The 14,422-nt window shown below is 51.3% G+C and overlaps 1 protein-coding gene across 2 annotated transcripts in view; it reads left to right on the top strand.

Annotated features, from left to right (window-relative positions):
* Window positions 1–14,422, top strand: part of ACACB (acetyl-CoA carboxylase beta) — a 105,780-nt gene that overhangs the window by 64,001 nt on the left and 27,357 nt on the right. For both annotated transcript variants that reach the window (XM_012756613.3, XM_012756617.3), the window contains 12 exons: window positions 826–926; window positions 2,598–2,686; window positions 2,801–2,925; window positions 4,673–4,786; window positions 4,895–5,008; window positions 5,245–5,334; window positions 6,570–6,688; window positions 9,966–10,103; window positions 10,849–10,948; window positions 11,044–11,151; window positions 13,462–13,518; window positions 13,749–13,790. In XM_012756613.3, coding sequence (XP_012612067.2) covers window positions 826–926; window positions 2,598–2,686; window positions 2,801–2,925; window positions 4,673–4,786; window positions 4,895–5,008; window positions 5,245–5,334; window positions 6,570–6,688; window positions 9,966–10,103; window positions 10,849–10,948; window positions 11,044–11,151; window positions 13,462–13,518; window positions 13,749–13,790 — 1,197 coding nt within the window. The remainder of the gene's footprint in view (window positions 1–825; window positions 927–2,597; window positions 2,687–2,800; window positions 2,926–4,672; window positions 4,787–4,894; window positions 5,009–5,244; window positions 5,335–6,569; window positions 6,689–9,965; window positions 10,104–10,848; window positions 10,949–11,043; window positions 11,152–13,461; window positions 13,519–13,748; window positions 13,791–14,422) is intronic.

Raw genomic sequence — 14,422 nt, 5'->3', positions numbered from 1 at the left:
TAAGTTATATTTCTACTAAAAAGTGACAAAAAACAAAACTTAGAGGGCCCTCATGGAGAAGGTACATGTTTGGAACTTTCAGGAATTTGTCACTGATGCAGGACTTTTTTTTTTTTTTTTTTTTTGAGACAGAGTCTTGCTTTGTTGCCCAGGCTAGAGTGAGTGCCGTGGCATCAGCCTAGCTCACAGCAACCTCAAACTCCTGGGCTCAAGCAATCCTGCTGCCTCAGCCTCCCGAGTAGCTGGGACTACAGGCATGCGCCACCATGACCAGCTAATTTTTTTTATATATATTAGTTGGCCAATTAATTTCTTTCTATTTATAGTAGAGACCGGGTCTCACTCAGGCTGGTTTTGAACTCCTGACCTCGAGCAATCCACCCGCCTCAGCCTCCCGGATGGCTAGGATTACAGGCGTGAGCAACCTCGCCTGGCCATTTAAAAATATTTTTGATGCCAAAAGCAGTATACTGGTCACATGAAATCTAATTATAAAGACAGGAGCTTGCCCCAAAACAAGGACCCTCATTTTGGCTAGGGCTGTATACCCCCTTCTCCTCTTTCTGAGTACCATCCACACCCGAGGACGGGATCGATGTGACTGTGTGCACCTCTTCATGTGGCTGCTGTCCTTCTCGGCCCCGAATTCCTCAAGCAATGCGTTGAGAAGGGTGAACAGGGCTGTTTGGGGGTGGCTGGAGGGCTTTGGGGCTCGAATTGTTGGTCTTTGGACCAGTCTTGGATGGGGCCTCCCTGGGAGCCCATGGCGGGGCCTCTTGATCACGTGGTTGACCGTGGTCAGACCTGTCTTGCTCTCCCGTGCAGATAGCGACCGTCCTGGACTGTCACGCGGCCACCCTGCAGCGGAAGGCTGACCGGGAGGTCTTCTTCATGAACACTCAGAGCATCGTGCAGCTGGTCCAGAGGTGAATCTGGGGCCCTTCCTGGGGTGCGCTCGTCACACTGAGTTGTCACACGTATTGCACCAGGGCCGTGCTCTGGGACTCTCTGAAGGGCAGGAAAGTGCATTCCTGGCAGTGCCATTCCTAACAGCGGAAACCTGGGCAAGGCACTTTACTTCTGTGAATCTCAGTTTGCCACTGGGCAAAATAGGAATAAAAGCGCTTTATAAGATATGTCTTTTAGCGAATACTTTTGGTTGCTTGGATTATGAGACAATGGGCCGAAATGGTTTTTAGTGTGATAAAAGACTGTATGAATTGTTATTGTGATTTCTGGGACCATCACAAGGGAAAGTTGATGAATGGTTTGTATTTTATCTCGAGTAGTTACTGATCAGGGTAGTCTACTGCAGGACTGTCTGATGCTAAAAAGAATTTTTGCCACTTTTCATGACAAATCTACCTAGCAAGAAAGCCTTGCTTATGAAGACAGAATCGAGGCATTCTCAGAGTTGAACCAATCGATTCAGCACATGTTTTCCACGTGCCAGAAGCTATCACAGGTGCAAAGAATGTGACCTTGTGGAAGAATGTTGCTCTTTCCAAGGAAACCCCAGCTAGTGGGGGCTCAGACTGACAATAAGGGATTGCAGCCAAGGAGGGAGATTTTAGTGTGGTTGCTCACAAAGCAAAAAGAGAGGAGTCTTTTCCCCTAAAACACATCGAATGCTAAATTTAAACCCATCTTTCAAGCTTCAGAGAATCACCTAGGAGAAATGAACAAATAAATTAATCGAATTTCCTAGCAAATTTTCTGGGCTGTGCATAATATCCAAACTCTGTCCTATGTTGTTTTAAAATCACATTTGGATCAGTGATTGTGTTAGGTTCTTGCTGTCTTTTGTTGTTGGTGTTTGGTGATGCTGGGGTTAAGTTGGTTTCTACTTCCCTAAAACTCAGTATTGCCTCTCCTAAGAAACTCGATTCCCTGTGTTCAGAAATATTTCAGAAGAGGAAATGTTTTGGGGTGACATTGGGTTCAAATATTGTTTCAAAAACAAAGTGAAATGGACATGGGGATCTTTTGGTAAACGTCTTTTCACTTTGTCTTTTTAAAACTGTCTTTACACGTTGGGTGGTTAATTGAAATTTTTGCTCTTAATGGTGAAAGGCTGCTAAAATTGGCTGTCTTTGTTCGGCATCTTAACTCTTACATTTTTTCCCTTCTCCCTGGACCAGGGCAGGTGCCCTACCAAGGCTCAGGCTCAGGCCTGAGTTCTACTGAGTTCTACTGCAGCTTGGTCTCCAGTGTGATGTGGGACGTGGAACAAGCCACTACTGTCTTTGGCCTGCAGAGTTAGAGCAAAAGTCCCTTGTAGGACTAAGGATTAGAAGGCACAGCCTCCAGATGCTTTAAAAAAAAAAAGTATTATTATTATTATTTTTAAACTTTATTTGTTTTAATTCATTTTTAAAAAATATTTTTTTTTATAGTGATGGGGTCTCGCTATGTTGCCCAGGCTGGACTCAAACTCCTGGGCTCAAGCGATCCTCCTGCCTCGGCCTCCGCAGATACTTTATTACTGTTTTCTCTTTTTTTTAAATTAATATAATCATAAAAGTGCTGGCTGGAGATACTCAGGTGCAGGAGGAGGGGAACGTGGGCATTAAGGTCGGCCTTTCCTTCCTACCCAGATACCGCAGTGGGACCCGCGGCTATATGAAAACAGTGGTGTTGGATCTGCTGCGAAGATATTTGCACGTCGAGCACCATTTCCAACAAGGCAAGAGATGCTGCCACTGCCACCGGTGGTGGCACCGGTGACAAGCCACCAGGCAGGGGGATCGAGGAGAAGCCTGAGCCTTACCCCCGTGGTGGTCTTTTGTCTCCCCTGTAGCCCACTACGACAAGTGTGTGATAAACCTCCGGGAGAAGTTCAAGCCAGACATGTCGCAGGTGCTGGACTGCATCTTCTCCCACTCGCAGGTGGCCAAGAAGAACCAGCTGGTGATCATGCTGATTGTAAGCAGGAAGGGTTCCCTTTACCCAAGCCGGGGTTGGGGCAGGACTCCACAAACTTCTTCATAAAAGGTCCAGAAGGTACATAATTCAGGCTTTGCGGGTGGGTACGGTCTCTGTCCTGCCCACTCGACACTGCCATCGTACGGTGTAGTTGAACTGGCATGGCTGTACTCCAGTAAAGCTTTGTTTACAAAAATCAGGCAGTGGGTGGGAACTGCTGGCTCCTGGGAGACCATGCCTAACGCTTACAAAGCTCCCACTTTGTGCCAGGCACTCTTAAAGTACTTTACAAATAAATATTAGCTCATTTAGCTCTCATAGCAACCCTGGAAGGTACGTACTGCTCTCACCTCCCTCAGCCAGAGCACAGAGAGGTGAGGCCACTTGCCCAGGAGCACCCAGCTCATAAGCGCGGAGCTGGGACTTGAACCCACAGCCTGGCTTCAGAGTCGTGAGCTATTAGGGGACTTTGGATTCCAAGTCTTGTGGTAGGTCTTTCATTTTTCCTTCTTGAAGAAGGTACGGAGTTTCTTTGCTCTTAATTTCTCCTTCTACTGAGCAGTCTTTTACAACTAAAGGTTTTTCTCCTTAATACGTCCCTGATTGACTGGTTTGGAAAATGTAGGATCAGGAAAGAAGGGGAGACTTGGCCTTGGCTTATAGCAAAAAGGGGCTGACAATTTTTTTTCTGTAAAAGGTCCCAGATAGTAAATAATTTAGGTTTGTCATTCTTTAGCCCCTCTTGCAAGGGTTCTGCTCTTTTTTTTTATCTTTTATTTTTTATTTATTTTTATTTTCTTTTCCTTTCCATTACAAAGGGTACATCTGAAAGCTCTGCTCTTATAGCCTGAAAGCAGCTATGGACAATATGTAAATGCATGAACATGGCTGGGTTCCAATAAAACTTTATTTACAAAAAACAATCAGTGGGCTGAATTTAGGCCATGGATTTATAGGATAGTTAATACCCTAACCAAGATGTATTCATAAATACCGGTATTTTTATAAGGAATCACTTAAAAATCTCATGCAGTAGCTTTTAACCATGGCTGCACATGAGAATTACCTAGAAGGTGGGGCGTCTAAGCATGAGGGGACCTAGTTTCTGAATATCAATTCAGTGGTCATAGGACTTTGTTAGTGACAAAACAAAACATGATACGGTGAGCTACAGTAATGAGATGAAATAGTTTCACCCAAGTTAACAAGAAGAAAAGTGGTTTTAGGGGTTTTTGTACATAGAAGGTAGTGGCCAGCTTTCTTTCTTTCTTTTTTTTTTTTTTTTTTGAGACAGAGTCTCACTTTGTTGCCCAGGCTAGAGTGAGTACCATGGTGTCAGCCCAACTCACAGCAACCTCAAACTCCTGGGCTCAAGCAATCCTGCTGCCTCAGCCTCCCGAGTATCTGGGACTACAGGCATGCACCACCATGCCCTGCTAATTTTTTCTCTATATATTAGTTGGCCAATTAATTTCTTTCTATTTATAGTAGAGATGGGGTCTTGCTCTTGCTCAGGCTGGTTTCGAACTCCTGACCTCGAGCAGTCCTCCTGCCTCGGCCTCCCAGAGAGCTAGGATTACAGGCGTGAGCCACCGCGCCCGGTCCGTGGCCAGCTTTCTAACGTGTTAGGCTGGGCAGCCGTCTGGCTTGCTGGGCAGCCGCGCCCCTGGGCGGAGGGTGGTGCTGGGATGTTCTCTCTCTCGGCCGCAGAAAAGCCATCTGCTGCATTCCGGTTTTGTCCCCAAAGGATGAGCTCTGTGGCCCAGACCCTTCCCTGTCCGACGAGCTGACCTCCATCCTCAATGAGCTCACTCAGCTGAGCAAGAGCGAGCATTGCAAAGTGGCCCTCCGGGCCAGACAGGTAGGGTCTCCGGGCGCGGTCCCCGGGTGCGCCGTCCCACGTCTGGCCCTCAGGCCCTCTCCCCTGGGGAGGTCGTCTCACCCCGGCCCTCCGTGCTGTCCCCCGCAGGTCCTGATTGCCTCCCACCTCCCCTCCTACGAGCTGCGCCACAACCAGGTGGAGTCCATCTTCCTGTCCGCCATCGACATGTACGGCCACCAGTTCTGCCCGGAGAACCTCAAGGTGAGGCCGCCTCCCTCCTTCCACCCTCTGCACCGCAGCCCGGGGGCCTCACTCACTTGGATCTTCGTGATCGGACTCGGGAAGAGTCCCCTGCACTGCGGGCCACCGGCCACTCTTAGCGGTAGCAGCAAGAAGGGCTTCTACCCGGTCACACGGCGCCCGCCCCTCCAGCTGGGGGTTAACAGCTGTTCACAGTCATTAACACTTTCCTTTGTTTCCCTTTTCGTCTCCCGCAGAAATTAATACTTTCAGAAACGACCATCTTTGACGTCCTGCCTTCGTTCTTCTATCACGCTAACAAAGTCGTGTGCATGGCGTCCTTGGAGGTGAGTCCCAGAGTGACAGTACTGACCTCGCCAGTTCTAGCACTCGCTGCCACCCACCCCGCGCCCCACCCCGGGCCACACGCCTTTCCATTGTGGGATCGTATCATTCATTCTGCTAGGCGGGCACTACACTCACACAGGGAGGAACTGAGGCTCAGAGAGGCAAAGTGACTCGCACAAGGTCACACAGCTAGGAAGCGGCAGAACCAGGTTTCGTGCTCCATCCGCCCGATTCCGGAGTCTGTGCTGGTGACCACCGCCGATCTCCCGAGTCATTCCAGCCGGGCACAGTCACATACTAACCCCCAAGAGCTGAGTCCAAGGCACCTCCTCCAAACTGTAATCCTGGCACTCTGGGAGGCCAAGGCAGGAGGATCACTCGAGGCCAGGAATTTGAGACCAGCCTGAGCAACATGGTGAGACCCCCATCTCTATTTAAAAAAAAAAAAAAAGTACTCACATTTATTCAATGCCTTTGAAAGACTTTTCTGCTTAGAACTACAGGAGCCTGAAGGAGTTTAGGTGACAACTTAAGGTGCCTGCCTGTATGTGATGGGACAAGAAGGGCGTGGCCAGCAGCAAACCCCAGATTAGAGCCCGGTAGTGTTTTGTTAGTTACTCAGGAAATCAGAGTTTTTATTCCTGCTCTTTTAGGGTCCTTTTAGGAAAATACGAGATGACTGCCTTGTTGCTTTGGGGCTGGCGGTGGCTTTTTCTCCTCTCTGCGTCCTCCGAGCTCAGAGTCTTCCCTCTCTGCTGTGTCTTTTATTTTTATTTATTTATTTTTTTTGAGACAGGGTCTCGCTTTGTTGCCCAGGCTAGAGTGAGTGCCATGGCATCAGCCTAGCTCACAGCAAACTCAAACTCCTGGGCTCAAGGGATCCTCCTGCCTCAGCCTCCCGAGTAGCTGGGACTCCAGGCATGCGCCACCATGCCCGGCTAATTTTATATATATATATTAGTTGGCCAATTAATTTCTTTCTATTTATAGTAGAGACGGGGTCTCGCTCCTGCTCAGGCTGGTTTCGAACTCCTGACCTCGAGCAATCCGCCCGCCTCGGCCTCGGCCTCCCAGAGTGCTGGGATTACAGGCGTGAGCCACCGCGCCCGGCCTCTGCCGTGTCTTTTAGACCCTGTGGGTCTCGCAGTCGGGAGGCTGCCTGTGACTTCTCAGGTCGTGAGTGTGCTCTGCGTGCCGAGGGGCGTCTGTCGCGCTGACCCTTCTGCTCGCACAGGTGTACGTGCGGAGGGGCTACATCGCCTACGAGCTGAACAGCCTGCAGCACCGGCAGCTCCCGGACGGCACCTGCGTGGTGGAGTTCCAGTTCATGCTGCCCTCTTCCCACCCAAACCGGTACGGAGTGGCGCGTGCCTGGGGACGGGCCGGGCTCCTTTTCTCCCTGACCCCTGCGGTCCTGTCTCCGGGGAGACCCAGCAAGTATGTCTGGGCGTGCTGAGGTCTCCCCGCCGCCCCTGTCCCTCTCTGTAAAACAGAGACGATCCAGAGTCTACCTCCTCCATCTGAACCGCCCGGTGCAGTAGCCGCGACCCACACGTGCCTGTTTAACTTGAAATGAGATTACAGTTCAGCTCCCTGGCTATACCAGCTGCGTTGAAGGTGCTCAGTAGCCGCATGTGGCTCATGGCTGCCCCATCGGACACACCGCAGTTCTAGAACATTCAATCACCATAGAACGTTCTAGCGGACAGTGCAATCCCAGACCGCTGGGGAGAGCAAATGGGATAAGGCACATGACAGTGTTTAGGGCAGTTCCTGCATGGAGAAAGTTGTCGGATAGCAGCGGTCCCAGTGACAAGTCTGAGCGACCCTGTTGTTGCTGTCTGGCTGCGTGCTGCCATGGTGGCTGTCACTACGGCCACGCTCGTCCCATGCAGCCCTTACCCTCTGTCGGCCGAAGTGTGCTTGCATCCCTATTTCACAGATGGGAAGCCCGAGGCCCGCCCCGGCGCACGGAGGCAGCGCGCCTCTCACACCTGCAGAGTAGGAGTTTGAGCCCCGGCCGTGCTCCCCCCTGCAAGCTCTTAACGTGGCCTTCGCGGGCCCTCCCAGCCAGGGCTCGGGCACGCTTGTTGGCTTGTCCGTGTCCACCGCACTCTGCCCTCCACAGCCGCAGCGCAGTTCTCACGCGGGGACATCTGGGTCCCCCGGCTCCCGATCTCTTGTTTAATCCGCCTTATTTCAGGGCCCGGAGCTCTGCTCTGGCCAGGCGGAGTGCAACGCCTTCCCCTAAAGCGGCTCCGCCTCCCTGGAGTGCAGAGCATCTGCTTGCTGTCCCCGCGCTCCTCTGGTCCGGTTCTCAGGGGGGTTCCCCAGGCCTCGCTTGTGGCCGCAATGGCGTCCTCATGATTTGGGGGTTCAGTTGGTCAGATCTATGCAGGCAACAGGGTTCATGCTTTCTTTTTCTTTTTTTCTTCTTTTTTTGGTGGTGGGGGCAGCAGTATGACTTGCCAAGGGTTCTCTTGGAGCAGGGATTTTTCTAGCCTCCTAGGGTTTTAGGAGATAAGTTTCTCCTCCCGTGGGTTTTAAGAAGAAAGGTGCTGCTCTGCTTTGGATGAACAAAGAAGAGCAGCTTCCCCATGAAGCTCCTTCGTTCCCTATTTATCATTTTTTCTTTTTTACCATTCTTATTTAAAAAAGAAAAAAGTAAAGGACTGTGGCATTTTGCCCGTTGAGGGGAAAGGGGACGGACGGCTAGCTGCCTGGCATCGTGTTGCGGGTTCCGGGAGGTGTGGGACACTTCGCAGCTGTCTACCTCTAGGAGGAAATTCTTCTCTCTTTTGGTTGTATTGTCTCGGCGGTCCAGCCCCATGGGGAAAGGAAGGTGGCTCTCTTAAGAGCTGTGGCTGTCCCTTGTTTTATAGAAAGGACGTACATGTAGATTCAGGGTCCTGTTTTGACCCAGAGAGACACTGAGGACCCTGGAAAGATTCCCGGACCGTGTAAGGGTCTCACAGTGGCCCTGAGGGCCAAAGGGCTGTGGCTGCCCCCCCCCAGCCCTTTGAGGAGTGACGTCCCCAGGAAGGCCTGGCTTGGTGCCGGCAGACACCTGTGTCCAGAGCACCAGGCACGAGGTGAACTGGGTCACTGAGACCCAAGATGAGGCCGGACGAGAGGTCAGCAGGGCTTCCTGTGGGCGCTGGGAGGGAGCTGGCCGTGCCCCGCTGCGGGGCTGCTGTCTGGCTCTGTTCTCTGTTACCCTGTGGGGACGTGGCCGTCACCGCCAGACCTTTCTGTGGGTTTTTTTCACCGGAAGCAGGACACCTAGATTTTGTTTTTAAAAAAATCCGAAATCCCTCAATATTTCAGTGGGGCAGCTAATTCACATGCAGTGAGTACATGTTAATTCATGGATGTTAAACATGCTGCCCGGACCACTGTCAGTGTGTAGGCTGCACTCAGCCACGCCGCTGTGCCAGTCTGTGACCTCTGGGTTTGGCTGTGCAGGAGAAAGGGGGTGTCTGGATTATGATTTCAGGGGTACTCAACAGGAATGCACACACCTGTCTGGGGGGTCCCCGGGAGCACCTTCAGGTCCGATCATTCACTGGGTGGACTCAGTATAAAGTCGTGTTTATGCATCTGACTTATTGCCGTGCAAGGATCCTAAGCAGAATTAGCAAAGGCAAAAGGCACGTGGGCTGAAGTCCAGAGGAAACCAGGCGCAAGCTGCAGGGTCCTCTCTCGGTGGATTCACGTGGGACACACTTAATTCCCCCCAGCAATGGGTTGTGGCAACACTTGTGAAGGGTTGGCTGCTGGGTCATTAGAGACACAGCGCCAGGCTTTTGATTGGCAGCTGATTGCATAAGCATCCTCTGCCTGGCGTGAAAATCCCAGGCTCCCAGAAGAAAGAAGGCCTTGAGCATGAACCATACCGTCCGTACAAATAGGTCAGGGCCAGCGAGCCACTCTTATCATTCAGGGGATGATGGCAACCCTCCCCAAATCCAAGTTTCCAGACGCCAGCCACAGGCCACCGTTGCGAGCAGGTCTCCCTTCCGGGAGCAGTCTCAGGCCCGCTGTGCTGACCCTCCTGCACGACATCTGGTAACCCCTCCTGTACCTGATGCCTGGGCCTGATTCTAACAACCTTGGGTGGCCCATTTGCATTCATTCCTGGGGGCAGTGGCTTTCTAGATTCTCATAGGCTGCTGGCTTTGTCCCAAGAGCAGATTTGATGGAGGGGGAAGAATTGGGGGTTCCCTCAGGACCCAGCCAGCCCCCACACCAGCTGCCCACGGCTGGGGGTCTCCAAGGGACATTGATGCTGAGACTATTTGTTTATTCTCCGTGTAACCACATTCACCATTTGGAGTTACCTCGGGACTGTGTTGGGGCTGGACTTTCTTGCATGCATGCACGCGTCATTCATTCATTCATTCATTCGTTCACTTGTGGAGCTCATCCTCTGTACCAGGTTGTAAGGAATCGGATGAGACACCTCAGCCCCTGGCCCCAACCTTCATCCCCCCCACAGCATTTTAAGCCCCGCTTCGGGAGGGCTCTAATCCTGGTCTAGCTCACTTGAAGCTTCAGGGGCGGTAGGAGCTCTTAGGGTCGGGCCCGCGAGCAGCCGTCTCACCCCCCACCTGTGGTCGCCCCTCCCCAGTATGGCCATGCCCATCAGCATCAGCAACCCCGACCTGCTGCGGCACAGCACGGAGCTCTTCATGGACAGCGGGTTTTCGCCCCTGTGCCAGCGCATGGGGGCCATGGTGGCCTTCAGGAGATTCGAGGACTTCACCAGGTACCCAGTGTGGCCCAGCCTCCTAAACGCGTGGGGTGGGGCAGACCCGTATACACGGCGCAGCGAGTTCATAACAGCACTGCAGCCGCGGGCATGAGCCTGTGTGGCCGCTGGCCTGCTCTGCTGAGCCAGAGTCCTGCCTCTGCATCTCCCGGCCGTGAGATCAACAAATGGCTTAACTTCCCTGTATCTCAGTTTTCTCATCTACAAAATGGGAATAATAGAAGGACCAACTTTTTAGGGGTGCCATGAACATTCAATGAGATACTACATGATATCGTATATTTAAAGTATAATGAATGTGCAAGATAACATGCTCAGTACATGTTGGCTGGCAGTACTATTACTGTTTCGGTCTTTTCTCAACCTTTTATTGTGTGGTCAGCATTGTGCTTGGATCATCTCGTTGGGTTTTTGCAAGAGCCCCGCGAGGTGATGACTCTTAAAGTCCTCGTTTGATTCAGGGGTGGTGTGAGGTCTCTAGGGTCTCCCAGCCAGTGAAAGGGGAAGCTGAGAGCTGCTGTCCCAAAGTACAGGGACCCCCTCCCCTCTGTTCCTGAACACGATCGCAGAGGCCCATCCTTCCCTTTGGGGAAAGACCCCGGCAGGGCTGCCTGGGACCTAGACAGGGAGCCGCCTCGTCCGAGCTCTGCGCAGGGTTGGGTGGGATCCTGGCTCGGAGGTGCGAGCCACGGCCCCCCGGGACAGCAGCCCCTCACCCTCCCTCTCTGCCCGCGGCCCCCAGGAACTTTGACGAGGTCATCTCCTGCTTTGCCAACGTGCCCAGAGACGCCCCCCTCTTCAGCAAGGCCCGCGCCTCCCTGTATTCCGAGGAGGACTGCAAGGCAAGCGTCCAAGCGCAGGGAGCAGCCCGGGGAGGGGTGGGCCGTGGCCCCAGCCCTTCTCGACACCCCCGCGCCACCTTGCTTTTGCCCCTTAGAGCCTCCGGGAAGAGCCCATCCACATCCTGAACGTGGCCATCCAGTGTGCAGACCATCTGGAGGACGAGGCGCTGGTGCTCATCTTGCGGACGTTCGTACAGTCCAAGGTGCCCCAGGAGCGCTGTGCTCGGTGGGGGCAGGCGGGCGGGGGGCCCCGCGGAAAGGGGAGGTGCTGGTCTCGGCGAGGTGGTCCATGCCCCAGAGCGGTGTTGGGGGCGGCCTTTCCATCCCAGCTCTGTCCTCCCTCGTGGCCGGTGACCTTGAGTGGAGGTAGCTGAAGGTGGCACAGCATTTCTCTCCTCTGGGGTCTTGTAGCAATTAAATGACAAAATATGCATGCCACTTAGCCTGTCGTGAGCACAGAGGGCATGCTCAGTGAATAGTTTGGGGTTTAGGGGGAATGTTTTTGTTGGAATAACCCAGAAATTTGCAATTTAAAAACTGGCCAGCAACATTGACTGTTTGGGCAGGTAACTGCAGGTTGCTTTGTAAGCCTGTGGTGGCTGTCACCATGCATATTGTCACCCTGGCAGTGGGGATAGCTGTTACCTACATCTAGGGTCCTCGGCTGCAGACAGGCAGATGTGGAGGATCGTGGCAATGGGAGGTTGTAGAACAGTGCAAGGGCACTGACCAGGCATCTGTGTGACCTGGGGCAAGTGACTTTACCTTTCTGATCCTCAGTGTTCCCATCTGTAAAATGGGGTCTGAGATTCTTCATAAAATAATCAGATGTGCCAGGCATGCTGTCTGGTATGAGGTCTGTACCCCCCTGACTTTGGTCACAACTTCAAGAACACTTGGGGATTTTCAGTTGCTTTTTAGTCTGTTTATGTGTATATGTGTTTTTTATTCCCCATGTTATCTTGGTAGGAGGGACGCCTCTTAGCTCTGTCTGCCTTGAGGTCCCTTGGAGGACCTGGCCTGCTGCTTCATGGGTGGCAGATGCTATGAGGCCAAATCTTGGAGAATTCTAGGAAAGCTTAGGGACATTATTTTCAAAGATATATGTACCCTTTGCTTGACAACTCCACAGTGTATTGGTGTTCATTGTAGAAAATGTTTATGATGCAGGGAAATCTGAAAAGCAGGTTTTAAAACAAAAACCCATAGCCCCATCCTCTGAGATGTAGCCACTGTGAAAATAGTGGCAGGGGCCGGGTGTGGTGGCTCACGCCTGTAATCCTAGCACTCTGGGAGGCCGAGGCGGGCGGATTGCTCGAGATCAGGATTTCGAAACCAGCCTGAGCAAAAGTGAGACGCCGTCTCTACTATAAATAGAAAGAAATTAATTGGCCAACTAATATATATAGAAAAAATTAGCCGGGCATGGTGGCGCATGCCTGTAGTCCCAGCTACTCGGGAGGCTGAGGCAGGAGGATCACTTGAGCCCAGGAGTTTGGGGTCGCTGTGAGCTAGGCTGACGCCACGGCACTCACTCTAGCCTGGGCAACAGAGTGAGACTCTGTCTCAAAATAAAAAAATAAAATGGTGGCGTGTTTCTGTGCAGCGTGTTTCTTCTCGAAGTAGCTGACATTGGGAGGCAGAAAAGTGCCCAGCGAGCTCAGGCGTCACCTCATTTGTGCATTGGGATGTCACACTGAAAATCCAGGATGTCCCTAACAATTTTGCTTCCCATATTGGCAAATCAAATAATAACTTTGTTTTCTTGTCTTCTGGGTGTTTTTCTTTCCCCATAAATCCGCCTATAGTAGTATTTATTTCATTGAGAGAGTGACGAGGGAACGGTTTCGTCCTTTTCTCGGGCAATTTTTAATTGAAGTGCACAAATCATAAATGTATATAGCTTGGTGAATTTCAGAGTGAACGCCCAAGTATAACCAACATTCAGATGAAGAAACAAACCTCCCGGGCCCCCCCGAAGCCATCCTGTGCCTCCTCCGTTCACTGTTACCCCCCACCCCAAGACAACTGGCTGTATCCCAATGTTATATATATTTACAGTGTACAACAGGATGCTTGGACTATCGTTTTTTATGACAGCTTTATGGAGAAATAATTCACATACTACACAATTAACCCATTTAAAAAGTGTGCAATTGAATGTCTTTCAGTATATGCACAGAGTTGCGCAGTTATGATCAGGATCAATTTTGGAACTTTTTTGTCACCTCCCAGCAAAGCCTAGTACCCATTAGCAGTTACGGTTGCTCCCCAGCCCGGAGCCCTCTCCCACCCCAGCCTCGGGCAGCCACTCAGCTACTTTCTGTCTCAGTACATTTGCCAATTCTGGACATTTCGTCTAAATGGAATCATGCGATAGGAGGTCTTTTGTGACTGGCTTCCCCCACTTAACTTCACGTTTGCAAAGCTCGTTTGTGTGGTAACAGGTGGTGGTACTGCAGTCCATTCTGCGGTCAGATAACATTCCATTATGTCTTTGCCTTTTAACGCAGAAAAATATCCTTGTGGATTATGGACTCCGAAGAATCACGTTCCTGATTGCCCAAGAGGTCAGTCGAGTGCTCAGTTCATCTCTTTTCCGTTCTCCAAGCCTCAGTGCCATCGGTCTGATGTTTATTCTGTGGACCAGGGTGGGAGAGATCAATTGCTAGACAGGAGAAGGCTCTCCAAATGATTCATTCTAGAAGCAGACTGGGTTCTCATTCACAATCACAAAATAAGCACACACATCTTTCGATGAGTTGATTTAATTGTCTTTTGTGTGGATTTCTTTTTGCAGAAAGAATTTCCCAAGTTTTTCACATTCAGAGCAAGAGACGAGGTATGGCCAGAAGCAATGGCGTTGTTCTCTCTTCCCTGGCATCTTTGATATTTGTGATGAATGCAGCCCCCAGTCCTTAAGGCAGCCCCAGATTCTAGCATGTAGCAACTTTTATGTAGATTCCATTCTTCCTCTGAGGTTGTATTTCCAATCAGAGACCTTGTGTTGTCTGCGCAGAGCTCAGAACCAGAGAACCTTGCCCTCTCTGCCTCCCTACATGTTTCTGTCTTGTTTTGGATAATTTTCGTGCTTGCTGGTATACTCAGGAAGACTGTTTTATACCAGCCTCTTTTTCTTAGAGATAGGGGTCTAGCTGTGTTGCCCAGGCTGGTCTTGAACTCCTGGCCTCAAGCGACCCTCTCGCCTCGGTCTCCCAAAGTGCTGGGATTACAGGCGTGAGCCACCAAGCCCGGCCATTCTTATGCTCTTCTAGAACAGTGGTTGGCAAACTATGACTTGCACACTAGCTGCCTGTTTTTATGAACAAAGTTTTTATTTGGAGCACGGTCACACCCATTGGATTCCATATTGTCTACTGTGGCTGTCACTCTACAGTGGCAGAATTGAGTTGCTGTGACAGAGCCCGTACGATCTGTCAGCCTGAGACATTTACCATCTGGCCTTCTAATAAA

The sequence above is a fragment of the Microcebus murinus genome, chromosome 22, assembly GCF_040939455.1.
Source record: "Microcebus murinus isolate Inina chromosome 22, M.murinus_Inina_mat1.0, whole genome shotgun sequence".
NCBI classification, from domain to species: Eukaryota; Metazoa; Chordata; class Mammalia; order Primates; family Cheirogaleidae; genus Microcebus; species Microcebus murinus.
The sequence above is the reverse complement of the archived record's forward strand: the minus strand, read 5'-3'. Positions and strand labels throughout refer to the sequence as shown.